The following is an 18,026-nucleotide window of genomic DNA, read 5'->3' on the forward strand; positions in this document are numbered from 1 at the left end:
TCTTACTATTATTCAAGAATCCAAAGATTACAGCTGCGGAATCTGCTTCAGTGAGATCTGATTGCAAATGATATTGCAATCTGAGAGTTATTGGTTACCTCTCACTGGAGAAGAGCCTAATGCTGGGAACGATTGAGGGCAAATAGAAGAAGGGGACAGCAGAGAATGAGGTGGCTGGATGGAGTCGCTGAAGCAGTCAGTGTGACCTTAAATGGACTCCAGGGGAAGGCAGAGGACAGGAAAGGCCTGGAGGAACGTTATCCATGGGTCAATGCGATGGGTCGGACACGACTTCGCAACGAACAACAAGAAGATGCTATAATTTAAAAGCATTACCACAATAATAGTGGCAGAGAAGACTTGTTTGATGGGTAATGAAAAACATCTTCCAAACTGAAAAGAAGAATAGTTCCTAGTTTTAAAAGTCTCCATAGTCTTTAAACTTTAACTAGAATATATATTAAAGCCTGTAATTGGGTTTTTTTTCCCCGTATAGCCAAAGGATTCATTGGTAAGCACTACAGATCAGTTCTGACCTGGGTCACCCATCTTTAGTGTTCTCTTCAACTGTAAAGTTTGTGTTGCAGACAATCAAGATCAACTCGTGACTTCAGGGCTACAATTGCATACGTTTTTGGCAACAGTTTGAAAGTGGCTTGGTCTCACTTTCTTCCAGGAGATTTGTGTTTTGTCTTCCTGCCGTATCACAGTGTCGGCTGGTGGTTTCATCTGCAAAGATGATTAAGGAGGCTAAAACATATGAAGAACAGTTGCAGAAATTGGGCATGTCTGGTTTAATGAAAAGAAGGCCCAGGGGTGACATGACAGCAGTGTTCGAATATTTGAGGGGCTTCCACAAAGAAGAGGGAGTCAAGCTATTCTCCAAAGCCCCTGAGGGCAGGACAAGAAGCAACGGGGGGAAACAAATCAAGGAGAGAAGCAATCTAGAATTAAGGAGGAATTTCTTGATAGGTAGAGCAATTAATCAGTGGAACAACTCGCTTCCAAAAGTTGTGGATATTCCATCACTGGAGGTTTTTAAGCAGAGACTGGACAACCATTTGCTTGAAATGATATACAGTTTCCTGCCTGAGCAGGGGGCTGGACTAGAGGATCTCCAAGGTCCCTTCCAACTCTGTTATTCCGTATACTCAACACGCCCAACCTTGCTGAACTTCTGAACTGTCAAAGCAACATTGCCTGTTTTTCTGAGCAACCAACATGTAATGTTGAATAACCTAAAAGTCAGGATTCATACATAGCTTGCTCCATCTGGTTTGCAGAATTATCCAGCATTGGTGTGTCTCATGACTGCAGAAGTAACCCAATATTCCTGTAGCCATCACAGTACCATGCAACACCTTGTAATTACTTCCTCCTCCTTTGGGTAGGGAACAAGTAGAACAAAAAACTTCCTATTTTTAAAAACATGTAATTTTTTTTATTTCATATTTGCTCATATTTAAATTTGAATCATTTTGTCCCTCAGAAAACAGGCATTCCCCCGCTCCTGTGGCCAGACACAAATACATATGTTAAAATACCCTTGGAGGTGCCCAAATCCAAAAATCCCTGCCCGCAAAGCCCTGTGTCCCTTCTCCACATTTTAAAAGTTTACGCCTTCAAAGCTTTGGCAACCAGCTCATAAGCTAATTCAATTTCTTCATCGTCTGGGCAGGTGCTGGAAAACTCCTCACGAGCGTAGGCATTCTTGAGGTAGCGATGGATGCCACGAAATTCCTCAGGAATGGTAAAGTCACGGTATTTTTTGCAAACCACCTGTGGGGAGGTGTACAACCATAAGTTATTTTGCAGTTTCAACCTACTGATCAATCGGTACATTCAATCAATCGGTAAAGAAGAATTCTGTAAGGAAGGCGCCCCGGCAGCTCAGTGGTTAGAATGCAGTATTGCAAGCAAACTCTACCCACAGCCTAGAATTCGATCCTGATGGGACTGAATATTGACTCAGCCTCCCATCTTTCCAAGGTCAGTAAAATAAGGACCTGGATTGTTGGGAGCAGTATGCTGACATTGGAAACCCCCCAGAGAGTGCTACAAAGTCTAAGAGCTACAGCTATTGCTACCGTGTTTCCCTGAAAATAAGTCCCAGTCTTATTTATTTACTTTTGCCTCCAAAAGAGGCATTAGGTCTTATTTTCAGGGGATGTCTTCCACTGTCTCACTTTGTGGTGGCAGCATCGATAGCCCCATCCAGCAGGAGCCTGTGTGGCAGCTGCTTGCTACCACTCGCGTGTGGGGCCCCTGGCCTCTGCTTCACGATCAGAAGCCTTGAGGAAAGGCCTCTGCAGCCAAGAAATGTTCTGGATTCATGCACAAAGTGCCTCCAGCCTCCATTTCTCCATCACAGGCTTTCAAGAAAGGCCTCTGCAGCCACGAAATGAGCTCTGACGGTACCTATGAGGTGAAATGGAGGCCGGGGATGCTGCGTACATTGATCCAGAGCTTGTTTCTCGGCTGCAGAGGCCTTTCCTGAAGGCCTCTGACAGCAAAATGGAGGCCAGGGGCGACGCACACAAGTGGCCAGAGGAAGTGGGCCGGCAAGGCGAGGCAGGTGTTGGGGTGTGGGAGGCTTGGCTGCAACTGTCCGAAGGTAAGTAGGACAGCTTCGCCCCCCCCAATCCCCACCCTAGCTTGATTTTTACTTATGAGCCTCACCCCCACCCCATGGAACTAGGCACAATGGAGTGGGCAGGGTCTTAACTAGGGCTTATTTTGGGGGCAGGGCTTATATTGGGCACACATGTAAAAATCAAGCTAGGGCTTAATTTTCGGAATTGGTCTTATTTTCGGGGAAACATAGTATTTGCCGAGAAGGGCAGCAAACAAATCTACATTATAAATAAAACTTGCAACTGCATAGCATTAGATTCTCTTAGCTTTTTATGAAGAATAGTTTGTAGCCCACTGCTACAATACGCTGATAAGGGTAGTCCTCGACTTACAACCACAATTGACTGCTAAAATATGCTGATATGGGTAGTCCTTGACTTACGACCACAATTGAGCCCCAAATGTACATTGCTAAGGAAGATACTTGTAACATTTTGCTCCATTTTATGACCTTCGTGGCCACAGTTAAATGAATCATTGCAGCTGTTAAGTTAGTAATGTGGTTGTTATGTGAATCTGGCTTCCCTATTGTCTTCACTTGTCGGAAGATTGCAAAAAAATGATCACATGACCTTGGGATACTGCAAGCATCATAAATACAAGCCAGTTGCCAAGCACCTGAATTGTGAGACAGTCATAAATGTGAAAAACTCACTTGTTTCAGTGCCTTTGCGACTTTGAACAGTCACTTACATGAAGGTTTGTTAAGTCTGTAATGAAATCTCAGCTAAGAAAGGCCTGAAAATTTTGGGGGGAAATCACAATAATATGGTATGCATCCGTTGTGGTTCGCTGGCAGCAGGTGCGGACGGCTGAGGTCTCGGAGAGCGAGGACTCAGATGAGGGGCCTGCGTGTGATGCAGGGATGGGGCCAGGACCGTCAGGGAGTGGAGTGCTGCCTTCGGAGATTGTGGAGGCTGGCAGCAGTGATGAAGAGGACCCTGAGGAGCCTGTGCCCAGTGAGTGTGCATGCAGGGCTGCTCATAAGAAAGAGCAGCTGCAGGAGCACAGGAAACTCAGGAGTAAGGCTCCAAGGTAATGGCCCCTCCCTCAAGAGATAAAAGCCAGCTGAGAAACCGGAGTTCTTTGCAGGAAGCAAAGAAGTTTTTGCACTCAAGCCTTGTGGAAGTTCGGAATATCTTGGTTGGAGTTTAGAAATATTTCTTAGTAACTTTATCCAGTGTTCTTGGCAGCCTTACGCTAACTTGGCAAGGCTTGTTCTTATCAGATATAATTAATTTGAAACAGCCTTTTAATCGTGAAGGAATGGAATTCGTAAAGAATAATTAAAAGGTTTTTCTGTTACCTCTGTTTTGTGTTTGTTTCCTTGGAACAAGGTTTGGGTCAGAACAGAATCAGATCTGCTTTGAACCTGATGTGGTAACCTTGTCTCTTGTCAACCATTTCTCAATTTTTCCTGGCCTTGCACCAATGCTGCATGATCTCAGGAAAATGTGTGTTGAAATTAAGGAGGTAGCAACATGCTCTTCCATTCTGTTGTTGCCTCCTTAACTCAGTTGTGCATATTTTCTTTAAATCTCACACAAGCCCGAGAAAGAGCAGAGCTTTAAGTAACAGCGGACAGATGAAGAAAGGATGAACAGACCAAATATGAAGCACCCTCCAGCATTTCAGATTTGAATATGACTCTCATAGGATGGGCCTCAAATGCTCTGGCAGAGGTCTTTGGGCCTTCCTGTACAGGTGGTCCTCAACTTACGACCACAATTGAGCCCCGTTGCTAAGTAAGTTTTGCCTCATTTTATGACTTTTCCTGCGACTTTTGTTTAAGTGAATCACTGTAGTTGTTAAATTAGTAAAACAGTTGTTCAGTGAATCTGGCTTCCCCTGTTAACTTTGCTTGTCAGAAGTTCGCAAAAGGAGATCACATCACCCCAGGACACTGCAACCATCATAAATGTGAGTCAGTTGTCAAGCATCCAAATGTCAATCACTGTGTGAAAAATGGTCGGAAGTCCCTTTTGTCAATGCCTGAACGGTCAGTAAGTGAACTGTCGTAAGTCAAGGACTGCCTGTATAAAGCCAGGAGACCAAAAAATGTCATTCTTCCAGCATTTTTTCCCTCAGCGGTATGCTTCTGGGAATCTTACAAAAAAGAGGGGTGAACACCCCCTTATCTCCTTTTCTCCATAACTAATTTACAGGCATCGGAAAAGTTTTTCACCTTGACAATATGGAGTTTGGGCAGCAGGTTGCAGTCTGCCAACGTGAGTTCATTTCCGTCAAGAAACTTGCGGTTGGACTGGCCTTCGTCTTCTGCGCTGTTCTCGTCCACCTCTTCGGGCTGAGGCGTCATCAAATAAACGTCCAGCACTTTCAGTGCTTTCAGCAACCCTTTCTCAAGGTCTAGGATTTGAAGAGCATGGGTTGGGGAGGAAGAGGGATAAGAGGTGCCAATGAAAATGTCGTTGTAGCTGGGAGGATTTGATCGGTCACCGAATTGGGAAAAAGCTCAGGAGGTTTAGAACAAGACGGACAAGGGAGATACAGAGAGGAAGCCAATGGTCATCAGAGATAGGAAGTAGAGCCGCAGCCTAGATAATAGCCTGACAAACAAAATTTGAGTTCAAAGCGGGGTTGGGGGTGGCAAAAGCAGCTCGGAAGGACCCCTCCCTAGTTTTGAGGAAACTAAGTGAGGGAAGAGAGTGAGCGGTGTGGTGGCCTTATGGCGAACACACTCTTCTCCCACTCAGAAGGTTGAGAGTTCAATTCTAGGTAACAGCAGACGTTTTTACTCTAAAAAAATATCTGCTGTGAACACCATGTAGGTATCAGGAAGGGCACCCGGCCAGTAAATGCTCAGCTCCATCCAGTCGCCCCGACTCTACCCCAAATTAAGGGACTACAGGGTTGTAACAGACTACAGGGTCATCAAAAGAAGGGGGGAAAGGGAGGGAAGGGAAGGGTACTTTCAGACTCGAAAGTTTCTGTTAATATAACCTTACAATAAAGATGAAGCTAGTAATCCTGGATCTACTTCTGGTCTGGATTACTTTGCAAGCTTGACAGTATCCAAGAAGAAAGCAAATAGGGCCAGTAAGATTCAAGATAGGGAACTAGAAAAAAAGAAGAACATTAGTGAGAGGGAAGGAACAGGATCGATTCCATCTCTAGGATTTTTGGGGTGAACTCAACATGAGGCATCATAGCAACCAGTGGGAAATGAGGGATAACTAAATGGTGGACAACAGTGATTTTTAAAACAATTTTAAAAATTGTTCTTGTTGTTTTTTAATAGAAGCTGCCCAGAGTCATTTGGAGTTGGGTAGCCTCTGAACTATATACATGTAAAATAAACCAAATAATGTCAAAGAAAAAAGATTCAGCTAGTAGAGATTAAAGACCACAGGTAACGAAGTAATTGACAGGTGATTTCGCAGATCGAAGTGATTTGCAAGCACAAAGAACGTTACGTTACACATTGATGAGAATGGAGTTGAAAGTTAGAAATGTTGAGAGTCCATTGGAGTTGGGTGGCTTATAATTTCATATCAATAAAAATAAAATAAACACCCAATCGGATGTTCCACTTGGGAGCTGAGTGCCTTATAATTTCATATCAATAAACAACCAGTGAGAAGCTTCACTGGTGAGCTATTACCAAATATTGCAGGGTTGACAGCTGTTTTCTTAGAATTCAGCTGGTCAGCCATGCCCATTTTCACATCGATCTATGCCACTCTGCCCTCTGTTCCCTCCTTCCTCCCTCCTCCTTTTTAAAGAGGCAGTTCCTTATTGGCTCCCGAGGCTTTCCTTCCCCCCAATGAAGGAAAAGTGTTTCCTTAACCTTAATACAGCCACGCAGACTCTGTTACAAATGTTAGGTTTCCCACAAACATACTTACTTTCTCCTGTTGGTTATCCATTCTATTGTACAAGTGACACTTTGTGGGAAATGAGCCGAAGAATTTTGGATTGGAGAAGAGAAGCCAAAAGAGAAAGGAGAGAGTAAAAAAGGCAAGGTTGAGGAACCCAACCCAACCAAGAAGCAAGGAAGAAGGAAATGAATCCCCAAGGGTCTCGTAAAAACAGCAATAACAGGACTTGTGGTCCAAGATACTCACTGGCGTTGAGAGAAGGGTTTGAGTTCTTGATATAAGCAGAGAATTTGGCAAAGACATCAAGGCCAGCTGTGTTGGATTCAGGGTTATTAGCAGCCAGCTTTGGATACCTAAGGAAGAAGCAAAATAATAATCATCATCGTCATATGACATTCTTTCTATATCCCCAAATCCACTTTGCCAATCAGCTCTATGGCTCCTTTCCCACTTCCCCTTCTGCGTGGCAACTGAGGAACAAAAATGGCTGCTGCCAGATTCAGTTCGAAGTTCACACTTTGTTTAGTTCTTACTTAGGAGGGCACAGAACTTCTTCCAGGAATTCTTCAATCTTGTTAGTGTCCGTATGGACCTCGGTCCCGTACATCAGGAATGGGAGCTGGCCTCCAGGACAGAGCTTCTGCACGGCCTCGGTTCTCCTAAAAAGAAGAGGGAAATTTAAGCAAGGAATGAAAAAACAGCTAACTTGTACGGATTAAGCCCCAAGTGGCCTCAATGGCTCTCAGAAAGAGGGCTAATGACTAGATGACTGCAAAGAAACACGATCCTTCCACACACAAATCTCTCCATCCTGTCAGAACCTATTCTTCCATTTTGCCCCCCACCAGCCGCCGCCATCAGAACTGATGAAGCTTCTTGGATGAGAAGTGAAATGTTTTCACCTTCTTCCTTCAAGGAAAAAAAACAGTCCAGTTGCCTTTTTGAAAAAGCACCTTTGAGACAGCTTACGATCCTCGTCTTACGATGACAATTGAGCCCAAAATTTCCATTGCAAAACAAGGCAGCTGTTAAGTGAGTTTTGCCCTATTTTGCATCTTTTTTTAGAATAGAATAGAATAGAATAGAATAGAATAGAATAGAATAGAATAGAATAGAATAGAATAGAATAGAATAGCAGAGTTGGAAGGACCTTGGAGGTCTTCTGGTCAAAAACCCTACACCATTTCAGACAAATGGTTATCCAATCTCTTCTTTAAAATTTCCAGTGTTGGAGCATTTACAACTTCCACTGATTGTTTTAACTGTTGAGAAATGTATAGGTTGCTTCTCTCCTCAATTAGTTTTCACCCATTGCTTCTTGTTCTGTCTTCAGGTGCTTTGGAGCAGGGATCGCCAACTTTTGGGACCTCAAGGACCACCAAACTTATAATTCTAAATCCCGCGTACCACTACTATGAATTTTGACTGAGAGCAGCTTGGTGACATTTTCCCAGGGTCTCTGCAGAAAGCAGCAGAGACCCTGGGAAAATCCACCCCCCAAAAGTCTGTAGGAAAATTCCCCACCCGGTTTTCCTATCGATCCATCATTCTTTATTTGGGATCGCAGGCTACCGTCTCCAGCTCCGTTCTCAGGGGGAGAAAGAGAGAGAAACTTTTGGCTTCATGCAAGGAAAGCAGCAGAAGTCTTTCTTTCTCTCCCAGAAACTCTGCCAGAAATGAGTCTTTGTGGGGGTGAAATTTCTCTGTGGACCACCAAAATTTTCTCGCGGACCACCAGTGGTCCCAGGCCCACTGGTTGTCAACTACTGCTTTGGAGAATAGCTTGACTCTCTCTTCTTTGTGGCAGCCCCTGAGATATTGGAAGACTGCTATCGTGTCACTTCTAGTCCTTCTTTTCATTGGACTATACATATCCAGTTCCAGCAACCTTTCTTTATATATTTTAGTCTCCAGTCCCTTAATCCTCTTGGTTGCTCTTCTCTGCACTTTTTCTAGAGCCTCCACATCTTTTTTACATCATGGCGACCAAAACTGGATGCAGGATTCCAAAGTGTGGCCTTAGCAGGCATTATAAAGTGGTATTATTAACACTGATTTTGCCAACTTGTTCAGTGAATCATTACAGCTCTAAAGTGACTTGTACAGGCATTAAGCCAATATGACTTCCCTCATTGCCTTTGCTTGTCAAAAACTATCTGGAAAAGGTTACAATTGGTGATCAGCAGGAACAGTACAACGGTCCTAAACACATGCTAATTGCAAAGTGCCCAAATTTTGATCATGTGACCCTGGAGATGCTGCAATGGATGTTTAAGTGTCAATAGTGGGCCATTAGTCACCTTTTTCAGGGCTATGGTAACTTCAAGTGATCATGAAACAAATGGTTGTAAGTTGAGGACTACCTGTAGCATAAATTGGATATGCTCATGAGTTTGACCGGACCTCCTGACTTCTTTCCACAGGTTTGGGATTTCAGCTCCCAGAACTGAGTGGGATTTAGCTGGGAATATTGAGAGCTGAGATCCTAAGTTAGGGGTGTTAAATACAAGGCCTGTGGGCTGGATCTGGACCGTGATGTGGTCAGATTCAGCCTGCGGGGCTGTCCTGGAAAATGTAGGGGGCCAGCTCACATCACTCCAGCCTGGTCTATCCAGTGTGAAGAGGAAACATGCCAGCAGTTTGGGGAGTGGCGTCAAGCTGGCCACGCCCACCCAGTTGGCCACACCCAGTCAGTTGCCCCCTCCCCCAAGGTCAACCACAGCCCTGATGCGGCCCTCAATGAAATTGAGTTTGGAGATAATAAGAGGCCAATATAAAAAAGAAATTGAATATCTTATAATACAAATTCTGACAGTAGCGAGAATAGCCTATGCTCAAAATTGGAAACAGGAGGATAATCCCACAGATAACATGTTAATTAAAAAAAAGATGGATTGTGCGGAAATGAATAAGCTTACTACGGAGTTGCAAGAGAAGGAAAAAAGAGAATTCTATACGATCTGGGAGAAATTGTATGCTTGGATAGATAACAGGAATAATAGATAACGTGTAGGGAAATATGAACAATGTATATATGTATATAGATATGAATAATGGAAGATGGGGAAAAACGATGCTACAACCAATTGCAAAAATTGTAAACATGATTTGTGTTTTTTTTTTAAATTTGTAATACTTTAATAAAAATTATTAAAAGAAATAAAGAAATTGAGTTTGACACCCCTGTATCCTAAGCGGAATGGAGAAGGAAGCTGACCAGTAGCATCAGGGGAATAGGACAGGATTAAGGGTTGTCTCACCTACCTTTTGGTGTCCACTGTGGTGACATTGAAGGTCACTCCCTTGAGCCAGAGAACCATAAAGAGTCGTTGGGAGAAAGGGCAATTCCCAATTTTGGCTCCATCGCTGCCAGCCTGCAAAAGCCCAATCCAAACAGAGTGGTTTAGATACAAACATCAAACCGTAACGCACAGTTCAGCAGAAATCACGCTGGGTCTACCGCTCACATTGCTCTGGATTTGGTAGCAAGAGGAGTAACAAGGGTTTCATTTTATCTGGTTATGAGAACGGCAATGCCTCACTTCCTCAAACAGAGGATAGGATGCCTGGGAAAAGGTCAGCAATCCCTGTGAACACCACTAGATGCTGCCATTTCACAGAAATAGGGTGACAATCTTCACTGAATTGCTTTATACTAGGAATAGCCAAATAGCTCGTCTTTCTTTCTTTCTTTCTTTCTTTCTTTCTTTCTTTCTTTCTTTCTTTCTTTCTTTCTTTTTTTCTTTCTTTCTTTCTTTCTTTCTCTCCTTCCTCCCTCTTTTCTCCTTTTTTCTTTCTTTTTCTCCCTCCTTTCTGTTTTCTCTTTCTTTCTTTCTTTTTTCTTTTTTCTTTCTCTCCCTCCTTCCTTCTTTCTTTTTCTTTCTTTCTCTCTCCCTTCCTCCTTCTTTCCTTTCTTTTCTTTCTTTCTTCCTTTTTCTTTTTCCTTCCTTCTTTCTTCCTTCCTTTCTCCCTCTCCTTTCCCTCTCTCACACAAAGCCTTTCTTACATCCTTTCTTTTACTTTTACCTCATCCCTTCTCGCTTCTTCCAAAATACCTAATATTTTCCACCATCATCTTTTTCCTTCTTTAAAAAAAAAAATCTTGGTTTCTTTTCACTGGCTTTCTCATTAGATCCAGATTGCTCCCTTTTCCTTTTCATCTGGGGTGGGTAATCTATACTCAATGGAGGCCTAACTTATAAAGGCACATGGGAAAGACATGGCGAAGAGAGTCTGCTGAGGGATCAGTCAGGTAAGAGACAGCCTAGCCCATAAGTGGATTGTGGATGTGGCAAGAGAATGAGAAGAAATACACACATCCCCTTAATTTCTCAGACTGTAAGGGAGATGAGGGAATTATTTCAGATTTTCAAGATTCTGCCAACGTAGCTCTACAATAAAGTAGAATTAGCTCATCTGGTGGTGGTTCCTATCTGGTTTACCAGGCAAGGCTGACATCACTTCTTCTTCTTTTTTTTTCTGCCAGCCCATTGAGGTTTCCAACCACAACTGCAGAAAAACAGCAGCAAAGTCTCCCATCTTTCAGAAGCAGGAAATTCATCAAAATTAGAATTTAAGCCCAATGTTAATATTTCTGATCTAAGACTTTCCAAAATTCCTCCCCGAAACCCCAGAAGAATAGAAGTGACATCTGCCTTGGCTCAAAGACGTAACATGGCACTACTCAGTCCCAAAAGTGTGTTCTCAAAAGGTAACTGCATTTCCTTTGTTTTTCCTTGAAGACGTTTCGCTTCTCATCCAAGAAGCTTCTTCAATTCTACCATGAACTGAAGAAGCTTCTTGGATGAGAAGCAAAACGTCTTCAAGGAAAAACCAAGAAAGTCTAATTGCCATTTGAAAAAGCACCTTTGGGGCAACCATGACCTGGATGACTCCCTATACATGGTTCTACCTACTTTGCATTACTGCCATTTATCCCCACATGCCGCTTTAATACATTCTCCAACCATACAGAAAAATTGGTTGGCTATTTTAAAATCTTGCCTCAAACCCGCCTATTGGGCGATGTCTTTCTTAACTCCTTTGATCAACTGGAATTCAAATTGGGGCCACAACGGGAGAGACAGTGGGGGCCTCTCCATTTCCACATATACTATAAACTCCTTGGACAAAAGTTTTTTTGTTCTCTGCATCTATGTCTTCAAACTTGGCAAGTTTAAGACTTGTGGATTTCCACTCCCAGAATTCCTGAGCTAACATGACTGGAGGAGGAATTCTGGGAGTTAAAGTCCACAAGTGTTAAAGATGTCAAGTTTGAAGACCCCTGCCATAAAGAGAGCCAGTTTGGTGTAGTGGTTAAGGCATCAGGCTAGAAACCAGGAGACTGTGAGCTCTAGTCCTGCCTGAGCCAGGAAAGCCATCTGGTGGGTGAGTTTCTCTTAGCCAAACTCACCTCACAGGTTTCTATTGTGGAGAACATAGGAAGAGGAAAGTATGTTGGACTTAGCAACTGTTCAACGTTACAGGAGACACTCCTTCCCCTGAAAAAAAGCTATTTATGACCTGATTTTGAAGATAACAATGGAGAGAGGAGAGAGAGAGAGAGAGAGAGTCAAATGATTACATTTTGGACAGTTGGCAACTAGGGTATCTTTATGGCCACAATCACAATCACAACTAGCTCATCTTTAGCATCCCAAAGTCACATGCCCACAATTTTCAATGTGTTTTTTTTTGTCAGTTTCTGGTAAAAAAAGAAATACCCATTGAGTAAAATGAATTCATTTAACAACCTCCATATTCACATAACAATTGGTGCAAACATGACAAAAAATCGGACCTGCTTAATGACTGCATACAACTTGTGATTGTAATTCCAGACTCCATTAGGGTCACAAATTGAGAACTACCTGTATTAAGGCGATTGTTCAACTTAGAGAGCAAAAAAGGATGCCTTAAAAGTAAACCAAAGCATAATGTGATTTGTACGTGTGCAAATCTATTTTTTGATCATACTGGAGACAGAGAACTACAGCCCCAGGCAATGTACACAACATGTGACAGACAAGAACAGGTTAAACCCATGCTTCTCCATAAGGGCCAACACCAAGCCAGGTCAACAGAGAGAGAAAGATGCTTATATTTAGGAGATGGGGACAACAGGTACAGCAAGGGGAGAAGACCAGTTTCTTCTCACCCATGAATTATCCTTCTAAAAGTGTAGAATCTAAGTCTTTTTAGAGCCTAAAATATCTCAGCAGGTTTGAGATGCAGCTACTTTGGGTATCAGCCAACCCCCAAGATGCAAGAGGAAATTGAAATAACCCTCCTGTGAGTTAAAGAAGGGAGCATTTTCTACGAGTCTGAATTACTGGCAATTTTTAACAATGTCACTCAGCCTTTAAAAAGAAAACTCTACCAAAACATAGTTTCACTACAACTATTACAGTTCCCGATAAAGGAACTGCTGAGAAGTTTTTTTTTTCTTCCTGTGACCATGAAAAATTGCATCTCTGCAGTCACAAAGGTTACAAACACCACCCCATAAATATGCTGAACTCTTCTTATAATGTAAATTCAGCATTAGTCACCAAGTGATATGATTTTCATGGTAGCATAGACCCTTTCCAGTAAAACATAGTGTAACCACCACTAAAGTTTCACTTTTCTGACAAGTAGCCTTATTAACCCCAAGCTTGCTAGCATAAACTTTTAACTACAGACCTGTAGCTTTAGGTTTAGTTTCTTTTTCTTGGAGCTTACAATTTTTTCCAGCCACAGCATTTGGAATGCCAGGGGTTTTATTTTGAAAACCAAGAGGCACCAGAACAAAAACATTATTATTTGTCAATAGTGATGGTGTTCAAGAAGAGCTCCAGTTGTTTTGGGATTGGACCCAACGCACCTATTATGATTGCTAGTACTTTGCTTTCTTTTGCCACAGTCGGTCTGTTTCTATTTGCAGGTTTTGTATTTTGTTATCTTCTCCAGTTCTTTCTCTTCTATTCTGCAGTCTCCAACTACCTGACAATTAAGTTTAGCATGTTATGTGGCAGGTGCCTGTCTCTGTTTGAATTCTAACATCCCAGAGCACTTTAACTTCTTCATTTTCTGCGATAGTTCTAATTTGATTTGGTATTTTTTGACAATCGGATCTAGGTTATCTAGAGAACATTGTCATAATATATGCCCTGTTCCAAATACTGTGACTTTTTGTAGTTCACAAATTGAAAATCCTTCTGCTCTGACTGTATCCAACAGCTTTTCCGAATCTTTGGCACAGCACCAGGTGCAGCAATTGTTATTGATTCCACCGTTGTTTCCTTTTTCCACATTTGTTCAATTTCTACTTGATTATTTATTAGTGAATTATTTGGAATTTTATTTTATTTTTTAATTTGACAAACAAAGGAAATGCGTATCCGTGTGAGAGAGAGACAGGTGTTTGTGGAGCCCACTTCCTAACCACGTTGAAGGCCATTTTATGATTCTCCGCCTGCTGTGTGTTTTTATTTATGGCATTTTTAAAAAAGTTTGGTAATTATGTCACATTTTTATTTAACATTGTGTGCCACCCAGAGTCATTAGGTGATGTGGGTGGTGGACTGATAAATCGAATAAATCAATCAATCCATAATATAATTGTTTTAACTTGCATTTGTAAATGACAATTTGGGAATAATATTTGAGGAGAGTCAGGGAGAAGGGAAGGTTCAGGGAGAACAATCCAAGTTTTTTAGGCACTTCAACACTTTCAGCCTCTGTCTTTCCACTGCTTTGTGCAGGGTAGAATAAATAAATCCTTCTCAATTGAGTTAGGCACTTTGTGCTAATGTGCATCGAATGTGCTACTTAAGACCTGATTTAAAACCGGGCTGGCAACGACTGATAACTCAGAACAACAAGGCGTTGCTTCCAGATCCTCCTGACTGCTTGATCCACAAGACAGGCCCTCATGGGAACAGTCGGAGGATGCCAAGACCATGAGGAACTCTCTTAGCAACCGTTGCCAAGGACTGGAGGCAATCGGCCAGGTCATTATATAGCAATCGTAGAGATAGGCAAATGACACTCCCCAAATGTCTACAGCCGTCAATCCAATGCTATGGGAACAGACTGTTTCCCCTCTTCAAAACCACTAGCTAATCTGGAGCCCACAGAGAGTGTTTGCCCCCAGAGAACATTTTCATCTTGTCAGCATTTGCATCTGTGGGCTTGCAGGGTTGCCAGGGAGACACCCAAACAGAACAAAACAGGGAGCAAATCGGGAGGCAAAATGGCCGCCTTACAGCTGCCACCCATGCCATTTAGATGAATGGGCCCTCCAGCCTGTGCAAAGAATAAGGGAGTTGGCCATTTCTTAACAAATGGCAGAATTATGGCAGAGGAAGAGGCACTCCCAGAAGAGATTTGGAAGAGTCATGGCTATTTTAGCCCTTCCCACCCTGAAATTGTGGGGAAGAAGAAAGTAAATGCAAACGTGAAAATCTCTGAGATGCCACTGGCTGGATTAAGATGCTGCAGGAGCAGATGGCTTATCTGTAACTTTAACCAGCTGTCCGCTCCCAGCATCTGCAGCTCAGCAATTCGGATGAACCTGGGGAATTAAAACACTCAGAAGGCCCCTTCCAAAATATGGAAAAATGACTCCAGGGAGGATGGGTGTTAAGGGGTGAAGGGCTATATTTAAATCCTTTAAGCCCATTTCACCCATTAAAGGTCCCACCCTCCCCAAAATGCAAAAAAAGGGAGAGGGAGGGAGAGGGAGGGAAGGAAAGGAAAGGAAGGGAAAAGAGAAGAAAAGAAAAGAAAAGAAAAGAAAAGAAAAGAAAAGAAAAGAAAAGAAAAGAAAAGAAAATAACCCATAATCAAAATTTCAGGTTTCAGGACTATAAAGAGACACAGTGTGGTCTAGTGGCTAAGGCACCAGGAGATGGTGAGTTCTAGTCCTACTTAAGGCATGAAAGCCTACTAGGTGATCTTGGGCCAGTCTCTCTCTTTCTCTGCCCAACCCACTTCACAGGGTGGTGGTTGTGGGGAAAATAGGAGGTGGGCAGAGTATTAGATATGTTTGTTGCCTAGAGTTCTTATTAAAGTAATAAATGAGGTATAACATGAATACATTTATAAAAGGAAGGAAGGAAAGAAAGGAGGGAGGGAGGGAGGGAAGAAAAGGAAGGAAGGAAGGAAGGAAGGAAGGAAGGAAGGAAGGAAGGAAGAAAGAAAGAAAGAAAGAAAGAAAGAAAGAAAGAAAGAAAGAAAGAAAGAAAGAAAGAAAGAAAGAAAGAAAGAAAGAAAGAAAGAAAGAAAGGAAGGAAGGAAGCAGAATGCTTACAGAATGCCCCTCCTTGGAGGATTATCAGAATGACTGGACACAGTTTAGGATGATTATTTTTTTAACTTGGGATTTCTTAGAAGAAGAAATTTACCAGTAAAGGGGTGGGGGAAACTCTTCCCCCAGATCCCTCCTCTACAGCCTTTTCTGCCAAAAACCACTGAAAGTAGCTTTAAATGGACATTCTTCTCCCTTACGGTTCCAGTTTTAAATCATCATCTGTCTTTGTCAGGAGCTACTCGTTTTTAATTTAAAACTGGCTCAGGAAGAGGCGGGGGGGGGGGGAAACCCAACCCAACCCAACCTGTAAATCTTTAAATGGAGAAAATATGCCTTTCTTGGAACTTGATCAAGTGAGAATGAGCCATAAAAATATGATTTCCATCCATTCCTGGGGTAAAGGGCTGCGTTTCACGAAAGGCAGGGGAGATGTTTGGACTAAAGCTGAATTGCCGTATCCGTTGCCTGTCTTGTCTCATCGGGGGAAGGAAGGGGGCTTCCCTAGCTGATCTCATCCTGAGATTTGAGAAGGATTGCCAAAAAGGAGAATTTCTATTCAGCCATATATAGACAGGAAATTCCACTCTAAGCCGTCAGAAGCTCCTTATGCGGCCAACCTTGACTTATCTTTATTCATTTCACTCCACAAGCAACATAACTCCATCAGCCTATAACCATTGCACTGCCCTGGCTGAATCAGGGGTCCAAATCACACACACACACACACAAAAAAAACCACCCCCTGACAAATCAGAGGCTACAGGCCAAGAAAATAAGCAGGTCCTGGAGCGGAAAATGGAGAGAGCCGAAACAAAAATATTATTCCTGCTGTAATTTAAAACAAACGACAGCATTGCTCCCTGTTATCTTTAACAACTTCCTCATTCTATGATATTTATTTATTTGATAATGTATTTGGCCATCCATCCATCTTACTTTCATATGACTCTGGGCTGGGCATACTATTATACCAACAATCAAAGTCTTCAACTATTTAAACAAGTTAAAAACAGTTTTAAAAGGCTCAATCCCATCCTCTAACTTATCAGGGTCCTCTCATCCTCACAAAAAACTCCTAGCCTTTAATTTAGCTTATCATCAAGCCACATTCCCTGAACCTGCCCTTTGTTGTGCTAAAGCAGGGGTCCCCAAACTTGGCAAGTTTAAGACTTGTGGACTTCCAATTCCCAAAATTCTGGGAGTTGAAGTCCACAAGTCTTAAACTTGCCAAGTTTGGAGACCTCTGTGCTAAACAAAGGCTGGAAGATGAAGGACGCCGTCCAAATTAGTGTTCTAGAATTATCTAACACTCTAGAGAGCAGGGGTGTCAAACTCGATTTCATTGAGGGCCGCATCAGGGTTGTGTTTGACCTGGGGGGGGCAGGATGGGTGTGGCCAGCATGAAATCACTTGTGTCAGAGGGCGCCTGTGGTGGCCCGAGCACTGCCAGCGAAAACAGGCTCCCCAGCTCCGTTTTCAGCTGCGATGGCCTCCTGCAACCCTCTCCCAGTGAAAACGGCGCTCGGGAGGGCCGCTGGCAGAGGCACTGTGGGCTAATCCTTCACTGTTTCCAGGGCAGCCCCGCGGGCCAGTTCCAAGCGCCTTGAGCTTGACACCCTGCTCTACAGGTTTTACTTACAACCGTTCATTTGGCAACTGCTCAAAGCTACAATGGCATTGAAACTTACAGCCAGTCTTTGCACTTACAACCGTGGCAGCATCCCCAGTGTCACATGATAAAAAAACCCAGGCACTTGGCAACTGGCATGTAGTTACAATGGTTGCAACATGCGGTTACCATTTGTGACTTTCCCAACTGGCTTCCAACAAGCCAAATCCTGAGGGAAGCTGCATTAGTGACCATGTGATCACTTCGCAACTGCAGCGATTCGTTTAACAAAAAAATTGGATGAGACTCACTTTATTATTTAACGAAGGAAATTCTGGTTCCAGAATTGGGGCTGTTAAGTCAAGAACTACCTGTCCATCAGTGTTTTTCAAACTTGGCTACTTTAAAAATGCGAAGGATTTCAACTCCCAAAGCTGAGGAGTTATCCACACACTTTAAAGTTGCCATCTTTGAAAAAAAAAAAACCCCAGTGTTCTACCTACGGTACAGGAGTTCAATAGTATTTCATAGAGTAAAAAGCAAAGTCCATTCAGATGTTGCAAGTCTAAAATACGTCAAAGTACGTCAAATACCTGGCCGATATTTTCTTTATCTCAACCCCTCTGCCTTCCACCAGAGAGGAACAAGG

At 42.8% G+C, this 18,026-nt stretch overlaps 1 protein-coding gene and 1 long non-coding RNA gene across 2 annotated transcripts in view; both read right to left on the bottom strand.

The window, feature by feature from the left end:
- Positions 1-1,418: 1,418 nt before the first annotated feature.
- CLIC1 (CLIC family member 1) overlaps positions 1,419-18,026 on the bottom strand; it is a 50,217-nt gene continuing 33,609 nt past the window's right edge. The window contains exons 2-6 of the mRNA XM_026720404.2: positions 9,738-9,847; positions 7,007-7,132; positions 6,720-6,826; positions 4,820-5,001; positions 1,419-1,779 (exon numbers count right to left, since the gene is read on the bottom strand). Coding sequence (XP_026576189.1) covers positions 1,615-1,779; positions 4,820-5,001; positions 6,720-6,826; positions 7,007-7,132; positions 9,738-9,847 — 690 coding nt within the window. The 3' untranslated portion in view covers positions 1,419-1,614. The remainder of the gene's footprint in view (positions 1,780-4,819; positions 5,002-6,719; positions 6,827-7,006; positions 7,133-9,737; positions 9,848-18,026) is intronic.
- On the bottom strand, positions 5,553-6,713 carry LOC148126774 (uncharacterized). Its single transcript, XR_015741566.1, has 2 exons — positions 6,501-6,713; positions 5,553-5,711 (listed from the first exon to the last, which is right to left on the bottom strand). It is a non-coding gene; the product is annotated as an uncharacterized LOC148126774 (long non-coding RNA).

The sequence above is a fragment of the Pseudonaja textilis genome, chromosome 2 (genome assembly GCF_049901715.1).
Source record: "Pseudonaja textilis isolate UNSWEBS1 chromosome 2, rPseTex1.2, whole genome shotgun sequence".
Lineage (NCBI taxonomy): Eukaryota > Metazoa > Chordata > Lepidosauria > Squamata > Elapidae > Pseudonaja > Pseudonaja textilis.